This window comes from Balaenoptera musculus, chromosome 11, assembly GCF_009873245.2.
Source record: "Balaenoptera musculus isolate JJ_BM4_2016_0621 chromosome 11, mBalMus1.pri.v3, whole genome shotgun sequence".
Taxonomy (NCBI): Eukaryota; Metazoa; Chordata; class Mammalia; order Artiodactyla; family Balaenopteridae; genus Balaenoptera; species Balaenoptera musculus.
The window spans coordinates 77,856,936-77,879,310 of NC_045795.1; the positions used below are offsets into that span (position 1 = coordinate 77,856,936).

Consider the following 22,375-nt stretch of genomic DNA (forward strand, 5'->3'; position numbering starts at 1 on the left):
CTCCTCACCTGGAGCCTCCCTCCCCCTCAGCCTCTCTGGTCCAGCTACCCTGGCCTTCTCTCAGTCCCTCCCGATCACCACACTCCCTCCTGCCACTGGGTTTCCCACAGGCTGTTCCATCTGCCTACCATGTGGATCCCTTGCCCTTTCACCTACTTCATTCCTTCCTTCTCGGCATCACACATCACCTCCCCAGGGATGTCTCCCTCACCTCCCTGACTGACACCAAACTCATAGCATCCCCCTTGCACGGTATTGTCACAGGGGTGACTTCTTTTGTGATTATGTGATTAATATCAGCCTTGACCACGAAGCTCCCTGGGATCAAAGTCCATGTCTGAGTTTTCTCACTGTTGTGTCCCCAGTACCTTGTACGGTGTCTGGCCCACAGCAGACACTCAAATATTTGTTGACTGCATAACTGGTTTAATGTCTGCCTGCAAATAACACTAGGGAAAGGCTCTTCTACAAGGGCCACTGTATAGTTGCCATGGAACGAATGACAATAGTAACAGTGGGCAAGTAACTGTCACTTAGGAAGGGCCGACACACAACAGGAGACCACAGTATGTGTGGCTGTATGCACAGTACCCAGGACCAAGCACTCCACTTGGAAGGGGAGCCCAATCCTTCTGCAGCTGCAACATCTACTTTAGCACCTAGGACAATGCCCAGAAGGTCAGTGGCGCTTGGCTCTCCTTTATCGAGTTTCATTTAAGCTTGCAGGTCTATTTCCAGAGTTCATGGCTACAACTTGGTAGCCCAAATGGTGCCAGTTTGGTGCCTGTTACCCACCTCAATCCTGCTTTCAATTGAGTTGGAAAATTAAAGAGAACAAATTTGCAGCTTTGATTGCAAACTGAAAAAGTGATACAATTAACACAAATGTCTTTGACTGCCTCTTGAAAAACATTTGTAAATCAAAATTGGTAATGTTTTTAACGGTATGACATATTCTTTCAAATTATCCATGAGAGAGGGAAATGGTTTTGGATCATGCAAATGTGTGAAATTATGCCTAATAAATGAGAAATATTCTTCCTTACGTAATTCCCTTTAGGGGACCTGCTTTAGTTCAAAAAACTTTTTGAACACTTGACAGGTGCCAGGTATTCTGCGGGGCCAGGGGTAGGAGATATGGAGAATCTGCAGAACTCTTGCTGTCAAGGGCCTCACGCTCTGATGGAGGAGATCGTGGCAAAAGAAAATAACACGAGCCATATTGCAAGTGTACGTCGTGTAAAGTGTACGTAGGATAAAGTGCACATCCTTTATCCTATGAAGGAGATAATAAGGGTGCAGAAAGGTAATAAGGGTGCATTCTTAGAAAATTAGGAGTAGCTCATGGAGAAGACCGTAAAAGGTCCAAGGTATCATAGAGTCCAGCTTCCTAACTTCACAAGGAAGAAAAATGAGGCCCCCAAAGGTCACGATCTCTTGACTAGTTAGTGCCAAACCAGATCTCGAACCCAAAAGTTCCCTTTAAAGAGCTGTCAAAGATATGACCAAGTTCTACTGTTCTTACTGGCTTTCTCCAAACCACTCCAGCCACTGGGGGTTGAAGTGTCAAGCAGATGTTGTTTGCTTTTTATAAGGGAGCAGCAAGGTCCATCTCCCTGCCTCCCATCTGGTCCCTTTCCACTCTCCTTCCCATATATCAGGTGGAATAACTTCCCCAAATGCAAATCTGATCATGCTGCCCCTTTCCTTCCCACCACCCTTAGGTTAACAACCTGGGTCCATCCTAAGGCTCACTCCAAGTGCTCTGGTCCTGACCCTTGACTGCAGCCTCCTCTTCCACCGCTATCTCCTTCCCTCTCCATGTTCCAGCCACACTGTTCTTCCTCTGGTTCTTCAATCTTGCCATGCTTTCTCCCGCTTCCGGGGCTCAGCACACACTCTTCCCTCTGCTTGGAACACTCTTCCTCCTTCGTCACCTAATGATTCATTTGGTTCGGATAAAATACCATTACCCTGACCTGCAGACTGGGTTAGTCCTTCCCTGCCCTCTGTATGCGCTCTGCCATTGCTCTGTATTGAATCACAGGTTGAACATCTGCCTTCTGCACTAGACTCTAAGCCCCAAGAGTGTGGGAACATCTCAATCATTCACTGATGCGTCCCCAGCCCCTAGCACAGTACGTAGATTCTTAGGCAGGCTAAGCTGCTGGAACAAATACACTTCAAATCCTTAGTCTTTTACAGAGCAAGAAGTTATTTTTTTCTTTTTCATGTGACAGTTCGGAGTCAGGGTTCCAGGTTGGCGGCAGTTTTACTCCATGCCACCATGTAGGGACACAGGCTGATGTGGCTTGTGGCTTCAAGATGCGGCTTCCAGAGTACTCCTGATAATTTCTGTGTTAACTGGCTGGAAACAGGAAAGGGCACGGAAGAGGCTGCGTAGAAGGCGACCACTTCTCTTCTGCTCCTTTTCCATTGGAGGGCATTTGGTCATATGGTCACAAAAGGCTACACAAAAGGCTAGGATATGTGGGCCAGCCATTGCCAAGTACTGTACTTCTTTACCATGTGACAAGGGGAGAAAGGATTTTGAAAGACAGATGGCAGCTCCACCAGAACACTCAGGGCAGATTTACTGAAAATAAATTAATTTTTAAATCATTATATTGCTCTACTTTAGATGCTGATATCAATACCCAAACTCCCAGAATCATTATGTTTCTATCATTTTGTTGGCAGCATTTCAATATCCAAACAACTGGCTTCAATAAAAGGTAAGGCCTGGGGTGACAGAGACGTCTGTGTTTCTTCTCTACCATGAGAGCATGCCAAGAGTTAAAAATAATAGGACACCAAAGAACGCCAACGATGTAAGAGAGCTTGTAGATAAATCATCAAGCATTTATGATGTTCTTTTTATTCTTATTTTTATTTTTTTATAAATTTATTTATTTATTTATTTTTGGCTGCGTTGGGTCTTTGTTGCTGCGTGCGGGCTCTCTCTAGTTGCGGCGAGCGGGGGCTACTCTTCCTTGCGGTGTGCAGGCTTCTCATTGCGGTGGCTTCCCTTTGTTGTGGAGCATGGGCTCTAGGCATGCAGCCTCCAATTGTTGTGGCTTGCGAGCTGTAGAGCGCAGGCTTACTACTTGTGGCACACAGGCTTAGTTGCTCCTCGGCATGTGGGATCTTCCCAGACCAGGGCTCGAACCTGTGTCCCCTGCATTGGTAGGCGGATTCTTAACCACTGCGCCATCAGGGAAGTCCCTGATGTTCTTTTTAAACATTTGGGAATTGAGGTCCAGTGATAGGAATTAGCTCACCCAAATTTAAAGGCCCAGCTATAATAGGAGCATGGATCCCTGACTCCTAATTCAGTGTTCATCCCACCATGGCCAGTTGGCCCTCCATGGGCAGTATCCTCAGTGTGTCCAGAGCAAGACCATCAGCATCGGACTCATAAACCTTCAGTGGTATTCAGGGTGCAATCAGTCCCCAACTGCCTCTGTTGATTGAGCAAAACATAGTGTGGCAAACTCCCAAGGTGTAAACATTTGCCCTCAGCACTCCATTTTATAGGTAAAATATCTTTAGAGCCAACAATACTGTCATGGAAATAACAATATAAGAAAAAATACACTCATATACTGGGATCATTATCTTATTCCAAAACATGTGGCTTCTTTATAGAGTAACAAGCACAGCTGGATTCTACTATATTGCAGTTATTTTTCCTCCTAGATGGCTGGTCTATGTCTCCAGAGGAGATGCTTTATATTTCTATTTAAATAAATCTTCAACTTGGTGAGAATATTATTGTTACACTATCACAACACAAGAGACCCATGATTTCTGTTTCACAATTTCAGGCACTTTTGATAATGTCAATGACAAAATATCATGTCCATGACATGATAAATATCCATGACATTTCTCATATAACAGCCCCCTCTGGGAGGCTGAGGGGGGAGTGTAACTCTCTATCATCCACACTGCCCACCAATACACACACACACACACACACATCATTCCTGGCACCAGACTCCTTCCAGTGGACAATTGGGCCACATTTATTCCCATGCCTTAAGAAAACACAGGATAAATATGGCTCACCTTGCCAGAATGTATTTTATTCAATGGTAATTTTAAGTGTTATTCACTGAAATCAAGCAGGGCTAGATCATGGAATAGAAGTCAGTACCAACCCACGTTTTCACTTCTGGCTGTTTGGGCTTATGCCCTTGATCTCTTGGGGGAGGTGGATAGAAATGGGTGTTGAGTACATATTTGCCTGTAGCATCCAAAGTAGTTTTATAGTGGAAAAGTTTGAAAAGTGCTAGAATATTGGGGAAACTATCAATCTAGCAAGAAAACAGAAGAGATCTAATTTTGAGTTCTGCCATGTACGACTGATGCATACTGGGAAAAACCACGTTTCTCCTGTAGGTCTTCACTTCTTCCTTTGAAAAAATAACTAATATTAAGAGAAGTTCTAAAATGAGGTGATTCTGACACTTTGCTGTACTGAGGTTTGTGTTTCTACTACACTAAAGTGTTAGGAACTCACTAGATGAAATGTTTCACATTTTAGGTTCCACTTTCCAGGGCAGGTGAGGAGAAAGAGGCAGGGATTGTTCTAAGTTCAAGTCAGCTCAGTTCAGCACACGTCTATGCTAAGGCCTACAACGTGCCAGGGCCTGGGAATGAATGCAATGATAAATAAGATGCAGTGACTGCCCTCAGGGAACATACAGCCTAGAGCTGCACTGTCCAATATGGTAGCCACTAGCCACCTGTGGATATGGAACACTTAAAGTGTGGTTAGTTTGAATCGAATTGTGCTGTAAGTGTAAAATATATGACAGATTTAAGAGACTTAGTAAGAAAAAGTGTAACATATCTGAATAATTTGTTCATGTTGATCACATGCTGAAATGATATTTTGATAAATTGGGTTAAATAATATATTTCTAAAATAATTTTATCTGCATCATTTTACTTTTTTAATGTGGCTACTTAGAAAAAATTTCATTATAATTCGGGCTGGTATTACATTTCTTTTGGACAGCACTGATCTAGAAGGTAATTGAGACAGATAAACAGTGTTACAGTCTGAAGGTTATGACAAGCTTATGTTTAGGGAAGTCGAGAAGCACAAAGGAGGGGCAGGTAGCCGTATCCCAGGGTTTGGGAAAGAATCCTGCAGGATACACTGCCTGAAAAGCAAGATCTAGAGGCAGCATGTGTCACGGTGAGGAACCAGACTGACTGTGTGACCTTGAGCAAGCTATTTAACCTCTCTGTGCTTCAGTTTCCTCATCTATAAAGTGGAGATGATACTGGAACCCACCTCGGAGGACTGATGTAAGAATTAAATGAGTCAAATCATATGCCTCCCGTAAAGAAGTGGCAGCATACAGAGCGTGGGCTCCATAATCGTCCATCACGATGCAAAAGCTCCAGGAACCAAGGAGTTGTTCTCTTAACGTGGCTCACTGCTCTCTCCCCAGAACTAGGACAAGGCCCGGCAATAAGTACTTGCTGGGAGGACGGAGTGTGTAAGGAGCTGCAGACAGTTTAGTATTATTAAAGCATAAAAAGTGAGGTAGGAGCTAGGAGGAAATGTGGACATGAAGTGCCTAGATTAACACACTCCCCCCACCCCCATTCCAAAGGCAAGAGAGGCCATAAAAGACACCCAAAAAGAAACATCAATCCTTTGCATTTTTAATGGCACTTCGCCCTTTACAATAGGCTTTCACATATTCGCTCACAACTCTGTGAGGCAGACAGGGCAGGAGTTAGGAGGCAACACGCTGAGTTTATTAAGGGAAGAACCCAACCATAAAAAGAGGAAACCAAAAAACGCCTCACAAAGTCTCATCAGTATCGGTAGGATAACCGGAGCTCGTTTTTATCTTTTATTTTAAATTTTTTTCTAGTTCGGTTTTTACCACGAGCATATGTTATTTTATAGTCAGGGAAAATGCATGCTGTGTTAAAATGAATGGAGGAGAGGGAAGAGAAGTGGGCTAGTCCAGATGGAGTCCCCATTTAGAGAGCAGTCAGACCTGAACTTCATCAGAGGACTGGGAAATGTCTGGTTCCACAGCCTCCATGGAGATGCTCTTAAAAGGAGTTATTCCAAAGTGGCAGATCTTTCTATGGCCTTTGAAGGCAGACAGACTTTCGAATCTTTCCCCTGCCACCTGGCAGCAATGTGACCTTAAGATTCTTAATCTCTCCATGTGTCAGTTTCCAACATGTAAAATAGAGACACAAATAGTACCTACCTTTCTGGGTTTATGAAGCATTAAATAAGCTTATGTTTGAAAGGCATCTGGCACACAGTAAACAAGAAAGGTGTCTATCATTACTTGCAAGCTCACTCACAGCCTGGAAGCTCACCCGTTCCTTTCCAGAAGGGCACAGCCAGGAGAGGAAGAGATTACTGTCCCCCATGAGAAGTCTCAGACCCAGTAGAACAACCCATACTAAAGCCCTGTCTAGTTATTCTGGGTTATGAATAAATAAATCAACTGGTAAAAGTTACAGAAGGGATATTTACCTCCGAAGGAATTAAGGTGTTTCTTCTAAGCACTTTGCTTCTTAAAAACAAGACTATTTATAAACAGAGTTTATTCTTTAGCCACGTCAATGCCAAGTTACCACCATACAGCTCCTCACCACCTCAACCCCACCTCCCAGGAAAGGGAGACATGAGCTAAAAGAAATAAGCCATCTCCTTGTTTTTGATGAGCAGGAAAATCTTGGGTAATTGAGGAAAAAAATCCCAATTTTACTTTTTATTTTTATTTTTTAAATTTATTTATTTTATTTATTTATTTCTGGCTGCGTTGGGTCTTTGTTGCTGCATGCGGACTTTCTCTAGTTGCAGCGAGCAGGGGCCACTCTTTGTTGCGGTGCGTGGGCTTCTCATTGCGGTGGCCTCTCCTGTTGCAGAGCACGGGCTCTAGAGCGCAGGCTCAGTAGTTGTGGCACACGGGCGCAGTTGCTTCGCAGCATGTGGGATCTTCCCGGACCAGGGCTTGAACCCGTGTCCCCTGCATTGGCATGTGGACTTCCAACCACTGCACCACCAGGGAAGCCAAAAAAATCCCCATTTTAAATGTGGGTTTCAGGATGTGGCAGAAATGAAGGGAAGAGGTGGATAAGGATAGGAGGGAAAAGAGCTAAAAATTGAGTGCAAAGAAGCAGGGAACTTTCTGAGTCTGGGAGAGTAGTCTAGATGGAGGACCAGCCACTGGACTAGCAGACGGAAGCCACAGGTCAGGATGACTGAGGATCAGAGACCGAAGAGGAAATCAAGGAGTAAGAAGCTAAGGATGCAGATTCTGCAGACATTGATTCGACAGATATTTGTGAAGCACCTCCTAGATCCTAGGCACTGTTCTAAGTGCTGAAGTTTCCACAGAAGAGAAGACAGGCAAAACATTCCTATCTTCATGAGGCTTATGTTTTCAACATGGATTCAAATTCAAGCTCTGCCACTTATTAATGTGTCCTCAGCAAGATCCTATCCTTTCTTCATCTATGGGATGGTATAATCATGGAGAGACGTACTGTGTTCATGGGTTGGAAGAGTCAACATAGTAGATATCAGTTCTCCCCAAGTTGCTCTGTAAGTTTAATGAAATATCACAAAATTCAAGTTGTTTTTTAAAAAAAACAGACAAACTTATTCTAAACTTTATGTGGGAAGGGGACTAAAATAGTCAAAACTGTAAACATCTCAAATATCCTTCCGTGGTGAATGTGGTACTTTCATATCATGGAATACTACTCAATGAAAAGGAAAATACCATCAATACGTGCAACAACTTGGAAAAAACGCAAGGGAGGGGCTTCCCTGGTGGCGAAATGGTTAAGAATCCTCCTGCCAATGCAGGAGACATGGGTTCGAGCCCTGGTCCAGGAAGATCCCACATGCCGCAGAGCAACTAAGCCTGTGTGCCACAACTACTGAGCCTGCACTCTAGAGCCCGTGAGCCACAACTACTGAGCCTGCGTGCCCAAACTACTGAAGCCCCCACACGTAGAGCCCATGGTCCGCAACAAGAGAAGCCACGACAATGAGAAGCCCGCCCACCACAACGAAGAGTAGCTCTGCTCGCTGCAACTAGAGAAAACATGCTCACAGCAACAGAGACCCAACACAGTCAAAAATCAAATAAATAAATAAATAAATTTATTTTTTTAAAAAAACGCAAGGGAACCACAACATTGTAAAGCAACTATACCCCAATAAAAAAATAAAAACAGAAAAAAAAAAACTCAAGGGAATGATGCTGAGTTTAAAAAGCCATTCTTAGAGAACTTCTGTAGGATTCCATTCACAGAACATTTGTTGTTTCATAACATATGAAGATGGAGAACAGATTAATGATTGCCAGGGGTTAGGGGTGGGGGAGGGGGCAGGTAGAAAGATTGGCTGTAACTATAAAGGGTTACTATGAGAGAATCTTGTGTTGGTGGTACAGTTCTGTATATTGATTGTGGTGATAGTTACACAAAGGTACACATTTGGTAACATTGCCTAGAACCACACACACACACACACACACACACACCGGATGAGTGCATATGTAACTGGTAAAATCTGAACAAACTGTGGATCGTATCAATGTCAGTTTCTTGCTTTGGATGTTATACTGTAATTATGCAAGATGTTTCTTGGGGGAACCGGTGCAGGACATTGTTTTTGCATATTTATTGGCAATTTCCTGTAAATTTATAATCATATCAAAATTAAAAGTTTAAAAACACAATAAAAATTTAAATGGTATAATAATCCCTATGGTGGTTATGAGAAGTAAATATACAATTTATTAAAGTATCTGGCACACAGTAGATGCACAATAAATGGCAGCTCCAACTTTCTATCCCAACCAGATTGCTGCTTACACACACGTCCTTGACTTGCTCTAGCTTGGAGCAAATAAGTGGGTACTCTTGAGTGAGGGGCAAAAAAGAGTTATCCATTTGTGGGACCAGGAAGTCCGAATGCCTCAAGCTTCGGCCTAATTGTGGGTGAAATGACATAGGGGGATGGAGAGGACGCACATTTCCTCATGCAAGAGAGAGAGAGGCCAACACATTGATTAGAATGCTTTGGCAGATGTTTATATACACAATTTACCATTTAGTCGGAGTCCTGTTCAGAGATACAGTAAAAACTGAGAAGGTCCACAGTTTTCTTCCCTTCATCCATTCCTCTTAACTCTTGTCATTCCATCTAACTTTATTTTTAATTTTTATTTTATATTGGGGTATAGTTGATTAACCATGTTGTGTATTGAACTTTAATTAAAAAAAAAAAAACAACTAAATGCTTAAAATCTTTTAAAGCCTTCTCTGTACATGTGATGGAAAATCCTGATTCCTTTCCACAACCTAGGAGCCCTGCATTGTCTAGCCCCTGCCAACCTTTCTAATGAAACACCCTTTCAGCTTCTAGAATCCAGCCACAACTGTCTCCTTTCAGCTCCTCCAATGTGCCAGGCTCCTGATCTGAGCCTTCACATATGCTGTTCCCTGAGCCTGGAACACTCAACACAACCCTAATCCCAGGCTGACCCACCCCACCCTTTAGATGGCAGGTCCTTCCCACCGTATTGGTCTTAGCTTAAAAATTAATCTACTTATATAATAGATGCCTCCAAGACAACCTATCTCAGTACTTTTCCTCTGAGACCCACTCTGTAATTTTCTATTTCTTCTGTTTCTATACCTTCTTTGCCTCATACAAGTTGCAAATATGCATAATATATGTGTATATGGAGAAATAAATAATTATCAAATATGTATAAAACAAATATATGTATACACACATATCCTCTTGATTATTATTTATTACCCCACTAGATTGTAATATAGATGAGGGCAGAGGCCACATCTGGTTGTGTCACTTCCATGTGCTGAACAGCTCAGAAAGTACCAGAAACACAGTAAGTGCTCGATACAAAAGTCACAAATATCTGACTGATCATCTTTCTTTGAATCCATGATTGTTGCACTTTACCTGGGCAGAAAGCTGTTGGATTTTGTTTTTCTTTTCTCTTCTTCCTATTCATTCATCCAACAGCATTTACTGGCACCTACTTCATAGCAGGCATTTGTGCTGGTCACTGGGAATATAGTGATAAAAAAAGCTATGATCTGTGGCCTCATGGAGCTTGTATTCTAGTTAGAGAGAAAGATGATTAAACATGCAATAACTGTAAAGCAGGAAAAGTTCTATAATAGGGGATATATTGGGGACTGAGAGAACAGAGAGGATAAGAATTTCTTCACTGTCCTTTGTGCAGTTCTCAGAGTTCACTGTGTGCTACCCACTGGAAGGGACTGAGCTAGTACCAGCCTTTCAAGGAATTTAAATCAGAGAAACCAGCTAGATCACTGTGATTGAGGCCATGATTCAAAGAGATCCCTTGTCTACCATGGTATCAAAGGACTTGTCCTGGATGTCATTCTCCTTTATCACACTGGCATGTGGTGATGCTCTATCTGACACAGAATATAGACTCCACAAGAGCAGGACTTTGTCTTATTCAATGATGTATCCTTAATGCCAGGGACTGAGCCAAGCACACAGTAGATACTCTATAAATATTTGTTGAATAACTGAATGAAATTACACATCGGAAGACCAAGGCTTAGAGAGGTCAGGTGTTTTCCCAAGGTCACAGGGGAAGAGGGTGATAAATCTCATCCTAATTCTACTAATTCTAATTACTACTGAGGGACTTTTGTTCTCCATTGTTTAAAGATCAAGGATCAGAAACCCCCATGTCCCACTCCCAGATAGGTGGCAAAGAGCCCAAGGCCAGGATCACATTGACACAAACCTTCCAGCCCTGTTCCCTAAGTTCCCCTGGAAGGTAGAGCCTCATGTCTGGGGAAGGGTCATTTCTAACCTAGGCTACACAGTTGTACATTTCTTCTCTCACAGCTCTACGCAAGGGTTCAGATCTGGAAAAAGCCATCGCCACTGCCGCTATGATTTTCAGAAACTTTTCTGACCCTGATGGTAAACTTGGGAAAGCTACTGCCAAAAACCTACTGCAAACCCAATTTAGGAATTTCACAGAGGTAAGAGAACTAACAGGTACCAAGAAACAGGGGCCCACGCCATAACGGCTGGCCTGAAGAGTCAACAACTCCAGCTCAAAGGCACCATTATGTTGCTTCATTCCACAAATGTTTATTGGACACCTACCCTATGCCAGGAAGTGACCTGAGCACTGGGGTTAATGCAGTGAACAAGCTAACAATGCAGCAGAGTAGAGAGATGTGCTGAAAAAGTAATTAGAAATAGAGAACCGTGAAAGAGTAGAACATGCAGTGAGAGAATAAAACAGAGGGACCATCTTGGGCTTGGTGGTCAAAAAAGAGCTCCTGGGAAATTAAGGTATAGCTAAGATCTGAAGAACAAGATCAAGAGTGAGCAGGGACCGGGGGCGGGGTGCGTGCGGGATGAGAATGATGGCACTCCCAGCAGAGGATTTGGCATAAAGCGTGTCAAAGACCTACAAGGGCCAGTAAGTATTGGTGAGAAGAGAGAGGGAAGTAGGAAGCAGTGGAAGAGGAGGCCGGGGAGGTGGAGAGAAGCCACTTCTTACAGAGGCATAGCGTGAGGGCAGGAGGAAGCCAGGGAAGTTTCTAAATCCAGGTCGAAGAAATGACACCTGCTGCAGTAGGAGATGAGACTATGGTTGGGATGGGGAGTGAAACGAAGAAAAGGGGAGCTGTGGGGAAGGAATCCAAACAAAAGGTGTTGGTTTGGACTAAGGTGGCAAATATGGGAGGCATCTGGAAGGTGGAATGAACGGGATCTGATAACCATGAAGGCTGAAGAACAAGGGGGGACAAATAATGATACCTCGGTTCTGACTGTGGGAAGAAGTGGGTGGTGGTCCCATTTCCAGAGAAGAGGAAGGCTGGAGAATAAGCAGATTTGAGGTGGGGTGGGAGGTGGGGGCAGGTGATGAGTTCTGTTAGCACGTGTCAAGTTTAAGATGTCCTTGAAACTGTCAAGTGGAGAAACTCGGACAGCAACAGGATACGTGAGCAGGAAGGTCAGAATAGAGAGCTGTAACAGTGAGAGTGAGCCATATGAACATGGTTACTGAACAGAAGGGAGTGACCTAAACCGTCTAGAGGCATCTTTCTCAAACCTCAGCCACCTGAATACCATCTTCAATATTTTCCCCATATCTGCCTATAGCCTGTATTATAATTTACTTAGAACTTGTTAAGAGAACACTCTACTTAAATTATTTTATAAGGAGCCTTGATCACCATTTTAAATGTAAATTCAGTGGGTAAAAGTGAAAGGTAGTAAAAAAAATATAGATGACTGTTCATTCTTATTTAATATTTATTCTTGCATCACCTAAAATTGTGTTACATTCTACCGGCAGTACATGTTCAAACTTTGGAAAATACTAGCCTAGGGAAAATGCATAAGAAAAAAGGAGGGCCTCACACAGAACCTAAACCACCAACATTTAATGGTAGATTGAGCAAGAAAAAACTTAAAAGTAAACAGTCTCTCAGGTTCTATGTGTATTCTGAGCCGGTTAAAAGAGAAGTATTATAGTTCCTTTAAGATATAAATATATACGGTTTTAGCCTACCACAGTTAAATAAGGTGCCACCCACTGGGGGAATCTGGGTCAAGGGTACAACTTCCCGTGAATCTATGATTGTTTCAAAAGAGTGTGTGTGAAATCGGCTTTTTTTTTTTAATTCCACAAGTAAGTGATTTTTTTTTAAAGCCTGTTTCATAGAAACAGTGAATAGATTGGTGGTTGCCAGGAGCTAGGGGGAGGGGAAAGTGGCATGGTACAGGTCAGAGGGTGCAAATTTCCAATTTTAAGAAGAATAAGTTCTGAGGCTCTAATGCACAGCATGGTGACTATAGCTAGTAATACGGTACTGCATGCTTGAAGGTCACTGAGGTAGATCTTGGGCATTCTCCCCACACACACGCACACACACACACAAGTTAACTCTGTGAGGTGACGGATGTGTTAATTATCTTGATCTTGGTAATCATTCCACAGCGCATGTGTATTAAACCATCACACTGTACACTTTAAATATATACAATTATATTTGTCAATTATTCCATAATAAAGTTAAAAAGGAGTGTGTGCGGCAAGATCCTTTTTGAGCCACCTCCTAGAGAAACGGAAATAAAAGCAAAAATAAACAAATGGGACCTAATGAAACTTCAAAGCTTTTGCACAGCAAAGGAAACCATAAACAAGACGAAAAGACAACCCTCAGAATGGGAGAAAATATTTGCAAATGAAGCAACTGACAAAGGATTAATCTCCAAAATTTACAGGCAGCTCATGCAGCTCAATATCAAAAAAACAAACAACCCAATCCAAAAATGGGCAGAAGACCTAAACAGACATTCCTCCAAAGAAGATATACAGATTGCCAACAAACACATGAAAGGATGCTCAACATCACTAATCATTGGAGAAATGCAAATCAAAACCACAATGAGGTATCACCTCACACCAGTCAGAATGGCCATCATCAAAAAATCTACAAACAATAAATGCTGGAGAGGATGTGGAGAAAAGGGAACTGTCTTGCACTGTTGGTGGGAATGTAAATTGATACAGCCACTATGGAGAACAGTATGGAGGTTCCTTTAAAAACTAAAAATAGAACTGCCATATGACCCAGCAATCCCTCTACTGGGCATATACCCTGAGAAAACCATAACTCAAAAAGAGTCATGTACCTCAATGTTCATTGCAACACTGTTTACAATAGCCAGGACATGGAAGCAACCTAAGTGTCCATCGACAGATGAATGGGTAAAGAAGATGTGGCACATATATACAATGGAATATTACTCGGCCATAAAAAGAAATGAAATTGAGTTATTTGTAGTGAGGTGGATGGACTTAGAGACAGTCATACAGAGTGAAGTAAGTCAGAAGGAGAAAAATAAATACTGTATGCTGACACATATATATGGAATCTAAAAAAAAAAAAAAAAGGGTTCTGAAGAACCTAGGGGCAGGAGAGGAATAAAGACGCAGACATAGAGAACGGGCTTGAGGACATGGGGAGGGGGAAGGGTAAGCTGCGATGAAGTGAGAGAATAGCATGGACTTATATATACTACCAAATGTAAAATAGACAGCTAGTGGGAAGCAGTCGCATAGCACAGGAAGATCAGCTCGGTGCTTTGTGACCACGTAGAGGGGTGGGATAGGGAGGGTGGAGGGAGACACAAGAGGGAGGGGATATGGGGATATATGTATATGTATAGCTGATTCACTCGTTATACAGCAGAAACTAACACACCATTGTAAAGCAATTATACTCCAATAAAGATGTTAAATAATTAATTAATTAATTAAAATAAATTTTTAAAAAAAGGTGTGTGTGTGTGTGTCTGTGAGTGTGAAAGAGAGAGAGAGAGAAAGAGACAGAGTACTACAGTGTGAGACACAGAAAAATGACTGGTAAGAAATGTTAATAATAGTAAGCTATCTTTGGGTAATGGGGTAAAGGGTTATTTTTACATGCTCCTATTTTTTCTAAATGTCCAATATTAAACACATATCATTTTTGAAATAATTTTTTTAAGAAAAGCTATATTTTCAGCCAGAAACATCAGGCAGAATTAGACAAGAGATCCAAAGTTCTGGGGAGTCTTTACAGAGAGGGTGGGAGAACAAATCCTATATCACCAGCTTACATCAGAGGCCGAAAGAAATGACAGATCCTAGAGAGAAAAAGAATTGTGCGTGTACCTGGCAAAACCTCAGCGAGCTTTTAACAAGTGTGAAAATGAGGACCTAGTAGACGGATCATCCTGGTGTGATGCACCATCCCTCTGAGGACATCAGAGGAAAAGAATTAAAACCAAAGTCACCGGGAAAGACACCTTCAGCCTCGTGTCCCTCAGTGTAGGCTAAACCCGGGAAAGGCAGCCGTTCTGGGATCGCTAGCAGCGGACTCAGCCAGACCAGGGTGCAATGCCGCCCTCTCCTCCAGATGAGAGCAGAGACTGATTTCAGGGGACTTGAGGGGACTGCTCATCCCTGGCATCCTCAGTCTCAGTGGTGATAACTTCCCTCCACTGAGCAGACATGGAGCGTCATGTCAGAATGCTGTCTTGGGGGACTTCCCTGGCGGTCCAGCGGGTAAGACTCCGCGGTCCCAATGCAGGGGGCCCGGGTTCCATCCCTGGTCGGGGAACTAGATCCCGCATGCGTGCTGCAGCTAAGTCCGCATGCCACAACTAACAAGCCCGCCTGCCACAGCTAAGAGCCGGCACAGCAAAAATAAATTTAATTAATTAATTAATTAGATAAAAAAGAATGCTGTCTTGGACCAACCACCCAGCTCTGCCCCGTGAGAGTCTCTAAGGCAGGTACAGTATAAGAGTCTCCATCGCTAACTGGGCCTTCTCCTAAATCCTCACACAGGGTTCTCTGGTAGACTGAGCCAGACCTTCTGGCTGAGGCCTGGGTCTGAAAGGAATACGTCCTTTCTCATAAGCCTAAACATAATTTGGGGGATCTGACTTAGCCCTCTATAGCCAGTCAGAGACAGTAAAACTGAGCACCTAAAAGCACTGCTAAGAAGATAAAAAGCAAGATGGTGGGTCAGGCCCCAAGAAGTCTGGACCTCCGCCAGCTCCGTGGTCTTAAAATATGCAGCAAAAAGAGGAGGAAGACCTCCAGCCATCTCTGACCTTTGAGCAAAGAGTGCTTTACGCTAGTAAAGGGCTTCTCTTTCTGTCTTATCTCCAGCTCTTCCTGGAGCGAGACAGACACAGGTCTTTTCACCCTCACTGGTAGGTGTGACCTCTTGAGGAACAGCCTAGAGAAACATGAAAGGTCTAAGCCTGTAAGAGGAATGTATCATCACTCTTAAAGTGCCTTAGTCATTGCTGTGATGGCTTTTTTTGCAGCCAGCACGTGGATGAGTGTTTGGGGTTAAACTAAATGCAGTGAATCAAATGACCTTAACGTTTTTGATGCACTTGGGAAGATACGTCACGAGCTATGGCTGGAACTGAAAATCCCCTCCATTTAGGTGTTTTCACATGTTTTCCTTCACTCTGTTGCTGAGGACTATGAAGTTGGGTTTGATTCATGATCAAACTTAGGGCTGAACAATTTTCCACAGCACATATTTTCTTTTAGCGTATTTTTTTCCATATTTCTTGATAATCTTATGCTCAGTGGAGCACATAGTGGATACCTCCAATAACAAAGGGATTGTACTCTGAAACCATAACAGTATCTGTATCTGTAGAGAAGTGAGGTAGCAGTTGAGTGTGGGCTCCAGAATCAGGTAGCCAATGCGCTGAATCCTGGTTCCACACTCATGGCTGCCTAGCTTGGGGCAAATCACTTCATTCTCACTGAGTCTCTGGCATTGCCTCTGTAGGGTGGGAAAATAATAGTTCATATTCAATAAGGTCACTGTGAGCACTCAGTGAGATAACCCATGAAAAGATTTAATACAGCGCTCAACTAGTAGCAATGGTAGCAACTTGACGTGTTGTTAATAGCATGTTTACTATTGCGTATTATCTGTAAAACTGAGGTGGCATGATGAATTTGGTTTTTTTGCTTTTTCTTCTTTATGCTTACCGGGACAAGAAACCAAACCAAGATACAAAGACCTCCTTTCTGAACTCAACGAACATACAGAAAATAAGCTGGATTTTGAGGATTTCATGATCTTACTATTAAGCATCACTGTAATGTCAGATTTGCTACAAAATATACGGAGTGTAAAAATTATGCAATAAACAGCTTTAAATATATAGTTAGACAAATTAAGGGCAAAAGACAGTATTAAATTATTGAATTTTTTTTTCATTTTATTTTTAATTAATTGAAGGTACTGATCATGCACCTGGGGTTGCCTAGGATGGTTCTGATTGCTAATATTCAACCCCAGTGTAACTAAAAAGTCTATGCATACTCTTCAAAACTGTTTAAATAATATAGTCTGTGGTGCTTTACAATATGATAGATTTGATACCACTGAATATTGCATTGCTTTTGCTGCATCAATAGTGTCTTAGAGCACTTTCCTTATAATCATTGAGTCCCTCATTCATTCACTCATTAAACAATGTGTGTTGAACCTCTACTTGATGGTACTGCTGAGGATACAGTAATGAACCAGCCAATCTCTGCCTTCAGACATGCCTGCAGAAGTCCAGCAGTAGAGATAGGCTATGAACAATTTATCAGTCAATTGCATATACAGTATAATTATAATTGTGATAAGGGCTACAGGATGCTAAAAGAGCTGTTATCACCAGACCTGGGATCAAAGTCAGATAAGCTCTACTGACATTCTGCAAAAGGCAAAACTATAGGGGGGAAAAAAAAGAGCGGTGCTTGCCACGGCTGCAGGTGGGAAGTGGAGTTGTCCACAAATAGGCACGAGGGAACTTTTAGGGGGGTTGGGAATGTTCTATAGCTTGATTGTGGTGATGGTTACATGACTGCACACATCTGTCAAACTCTTAGAACTGCACACTAAAAAGGGTGAATTTTACTGTATGTGAATTCTACCTAAATAAATATGACTTAAAACCCCCAAATCCCAATATTTTTGTAATTTCTGGCCATGATTTAACCAACAACTCCTTGAGAATGTGATCTAAAGGTGGGCATGTCTTAAGGATACACATCCCCTATGGCTATACCTGTGTTCCTGAGTTTAAATTATACACACACACCCATCAATGCCTGAATCTTTGAGATAGACTTGCACAAAGACTTTTACTCATTATAATATTATTGTAGCTTCCTGAGTTCCCTCCCTCATCTCCTCTTTTCTTCCCAACCCAAAACGTTAAGGAACCCTTTCTAAAGGGAGACCTCTGACCCTGGTCTGGAGAAGCGTTATCTCATCTTGCAGTGTTCCAAATCCACCAAGACACGACTCCTTAGCCCTCCCTACTTTCCAAACCTTAGGCATTCTAAGTCCAAGAGTTTATGTACCATGTCAGGGAAAGCCCCAGACTTTACTCTGTCACCATCTTAATAGGAGGAATGTGTGTTCAACAAGACTCAACCCCCGTGCCAGGTACTGTTTTAGAAGCTTTACAAATATTAACTCCCATCATAACCCTCTGAGGTAGGTATTAGTATTATCATCTCACAGATGAGGAAACCAAAGCACAGAGGTTTTGATTTTCCCAAAGTCACACAGCTGGCAGGTTGGAGAGTTCTCTGCCCTCTCTGTGGGCATTGCTAATTTTGTTTTAATATTAGACTTCTTCATGAGCAATAATATAATTCAACAAAAATAACTGTGCACATTTCCGGCACTGTGTGAGAGAGAGCGTGGTACCAGCTGGGTCCTGGAGAACCATTTGGCATTCCTCAAATAGAATCTGTGGGCTGTGGTCCCTCCAAGCCCTTTGTATCTTAGTCACAAGTAGCTGAATATGGCAACCTTGGTGACCAATCGAAAGGTCAAATTCACACCTTTCAGAGAAGGAAAAAAGAGACAAGAGACCCTGGCCAATGGTGTGAGGAGGAATCTTGGAGCCATTCCAACCCTTGGGGCTCCCAAAGGATTTATGAATCTCCATCCCAGATGGGAAATCACACTCCTCTGAGGGGGAAATCAACTATAGAATCTATTTTAGCCCAATGCAAAGAATGAAAACAGAGAAAAAGCTCTTGGAGCATCAGTGACAGATAAATCGATGAGCCCTACACTAAGACACTAGATCACAGGAGCCTCACCTCTTGGTTCTGGTCCCAGGACCGTGAGCTCTACCCTTCCAACAAAGGTTCCATCTTGAAAATATTACTGGTCATCACAGGTGATTATGGATGCAAATCTGTCCTGGGATCCCTTGGTTGCAAAGAACAAAGCCCACTGGAATCACATACACACATACACATATACACAGACACACGAAGGAAAAAGACACAGGTTGTGTTTATCAACAAAGTACAGCAGCATATAACAAAATGAAAGGGCAGAGAATGCAACTAATGTCCACGAAACATTGGAAACAGCGATAGAAAGCAAAATCAAGATTTTGCTCTTAGTGTCTCTTAAATGAATTGGTTTCTTGGCTCTGCTTCTGTCTGCATGTGGTCTCTCCCTCATTTCTATCTCTACCTCTTGACTAGTTGTTTTTTTGGTTGTTTTTGTTTTTTTCTGATTCTAGGCCCAAAAGCCAAACACATTGTCCCCATTGCTGGCTTCACTTCTCTCTTTAAATGCTCAACCAACACTCACTAGCATCTCAGAAGCCCAATTCCAATCCCCCAGCATGAGAACCTGATTGGCTGGATTCAAGTAGGGATCACTCCAGATCTAGCTGTCTGTGTTCAGGGATGCAAGTCATGTGCCCCCTCAGCAGGGCCTGTGGGAACTGACTCTGCAAAGTATATGGACAGGTTCTCAATGAAGGAATGGAGGAGCCAGGGAGGAAATGACTGACAGAAAATTATAAGAATCTCTAATACAAAATCCATAACTTGGACAAGAAGGGCAGTGTTATTTGCTTCTCAGGCATGGGCTCAGCAAACATAGGAATTGATAGAATAATCTCCTTTGTTACTCCAGGTAAAACCTTTCTTGCATCACTGTATAAAAGGAGCAAACCTGAGCCTCCCTGGGAAGGTTTCCTGTGATTAAATATAGTTAAGATCTTCCTGTACAAGAGCTGTGAGCACCCTTGCAATTTGGTGAGCATGACAGAAACATACCCAGTCCTGGAACTCCTAATTTTCTTTATTTTAGCCTCTAAAAATGGGTCCAAGTATGAGATCAGGAATTGTGCTTTAAATAGTCCTTTGTGAGAAAGGGGGAAAGTGCTGGAAGGAAACCAACAGGAGTCCTGCACATCAGCTGACCTTCGGCACTGGTAAAGCTAACGAGAGTTCTCAGCGGAATTCTGAGCTAAGAGAAGGAAGGCCAGTTCGCTGAATCTGGCGAAAGCTGACACAGTCCACGGACAAGGGACGAAAGTAACCCAGCAAATTGGCCTTGAAAGACTTATTGTGCCAGTCTCTTTCCTCTAATTTCAATCTAGGACACATGGATTCAGATTTCTCTCTGATCTTCTGTGGGGTACGGTTTTGAAATGACCAACTTCTGGAGTAAAGCGGGGTCTCTGCCTGGTCTCCTCTACCGCGCACTTGAGGATTACATTCCTGTCCCACATGTTCAATACTTCGTCCACAATTCTGAATGTAAGAAAAGTGGACGCTGACGTTTTTCGTATTCATTTGGTGACAAAACATAAACCGTAACTAACTAGAGGCTCTTGGTGGTCTTGATTTCTCCCACTTTGCACGAGTGTTCAGATGGTATGGCTGTGGGGTCTATGCCTCTGGGGGAATTGCTGGCCTGGAGAAGCGGACCAGTCCAGAAGGCTGGACTCTGGTCCCAGCTCCGCCACCACCAGCCCTGTGGCCCTGAAAAAGCCCTCCACCTTTTCTGAGGGAGCCTCATATTTTTTCAAATATAAATGTGGGATCAGAGTGGGACCTATTTTCTTAACCAAGTCACTGTGAGACTTAAGGAAGCATAGAAATACTTCAGGAATGCAAAGTGGGCCTGTGTACATGTCTCATATCCATTCTGATTTGTCTAATTCTGGAAAAATGGTCATTTTCATTATTCTTGCTCATGGCTGCCCCTAATAGAGCATCTACTACACTCAGGTATTGCCAGATGGTCCTTTGCTTAATTCCCTAAACAACCTTAAGAGATTGGTATTATGATCTCTATTCCACCAAAGAGAATGAAATTTAGAGAGGTCGAGTGACTTACCACGGTCACAGAGCAATAAGTGGAAGATAAAACCCGGGCTTCCAATCCACATCTATCTCATGCCACAGACTGGCTCCTCTCTGTGAGGACAAGTGTGGATATAAAACTCCCCAAAGGAGAGCATCGCCATGATTTACAGCTTATTCCTGATTATAATTAGCTGTTCTCCAAAACAAAGAGGAGGAAGAGAGAAAGAGGAAGAGCAAGCAACAGCGGAAGCATCTCACGCATCCAGAACCCAAAGGGAATCAAGAAGCATTAAGGGAAAAAGCAGTAACAGTATAACTTGGTTTTCCTTGCCTTTCTGTGTCATTTAGGAAGGCAATTCTTCCTTTGGGGAAAGGCCATGGAATTTTAAAATCTGTGTGGTCTGTAGCCCATGATTTTGCTTGAAGAAAGTATAAGTGGCAGGAGGGAGGCCATGGAAGAAGGGAAGGAAGGGCAGAAGGGCCCTTGGGAGAGGAAGGGGGTCCCGACATGCACCTGCTAGGTGGGGCGTTGTGGATGCTGATGTGGAGGGCAGAACCCGGACTTTGCTTCCCAGCTCTCCTCCTGACCCCCTGCTTCCAGGTCTCAGATTCTTCCTTACTTAGTGAAAGGGTGCCCTGTGACCAGATGTTCCCCAAATCCCTTCCCATTCTGAAATAATCTTTTGTATTAACCAGGACTTTTTTTTTTTAAGAAAATTATAGCAAGTGCCAGTGACCATATGGACAAATTTTAATCACTTAAAAAGCTGTCTCTTCTACTCCTCTTTCCTAACTTTGACCTTGGCAGTCTGTGGTATAAGCCCAATATACAGAGGGCTAAACATCCGTAAGCAAGAGGTGTCCCAGAGAAAAAAGAGATAGATTTAAAAAAAAAAAAAAGCTGATGATTTCTCAATGCTTTGTAGATTAAAAACATGTAGCTATGCTTTATATAAGTTTTGAAAGTGCCACGTAAGTCACACAATTCATGTGGCCATTTACTGGCTTGTAAGTAACATCTTTAAAAGTAAGTGCCCTGCCCGTCTTGTATAGTATCCTCAACACCTAGAACAGCACCTAGAATGTAGGGGGTGCTTGATGAATATGAAACAAAAAAAATTAATGAATGAATGAGTCCTTCTCAGACAGAAGAGGTGGAAAACGGGAACATGAAGATATTTGCTTGGACACAGCTTAATGTCTTGCTGAAAAAAAAGAAAACATGGTGTGCTTTAATGGTACATGAGCAAACTGGGTCTGATGACAAAGACTGTGCTAGCTTTAAAAATCAGTAAGGGGCTTCCCTGGTGGTGCGGTGGTTGAGAGTCTGCCTGCTAGTGCAGGGGACACGGGTTCGAGCCCTGGTCTGGGAAGATCCCACATGCTGTGGAGCAACTAAGCCCGTGAGCCACAATTACTGAGCCTGCGCACCTGGAGCCTGTGCTCCGCAACAAGAGAGGCCGCGATAGTGAGAGGCCCGCGCACCGCGATGAAGAGTGGCTCCCACTTGCCACAACTAGAGAAAGCCCTCACACAGAAACGAAGACCCAACACAGCCAAAAATAATAAATAAAATTAAATAAATTAATTAATTTAAAAAAAAATCGGTAAGA

The 22,375-nt window shown here is 42.8% G+C and overlaps 1 protein-coding gene across 1 annotated transcript; it reads left to right on the plus strand.

Moving 5' to 3' along the window:
* Positions 1-568: 568 nt before the first annotated feature.
* SNTN (sentan, cilia apical structure protein) lies at positions 569-16,783 on the plus strand. Its single transcript, XM_036867669.1, has 4 exons — positions 569-678; positions 2,701-2,735; positions 10,931-11,069; positions 16,624-16,783. Exons 1-4 carry the CDS (start codon positions 569-571, stop codon positions 16,781-16,783), a joined length of 444 nt encoding a protein of 147 aa, XP_036723564.1.
* Positions 16,784-22,375: the final 5,592 nt, after the last annotated feature.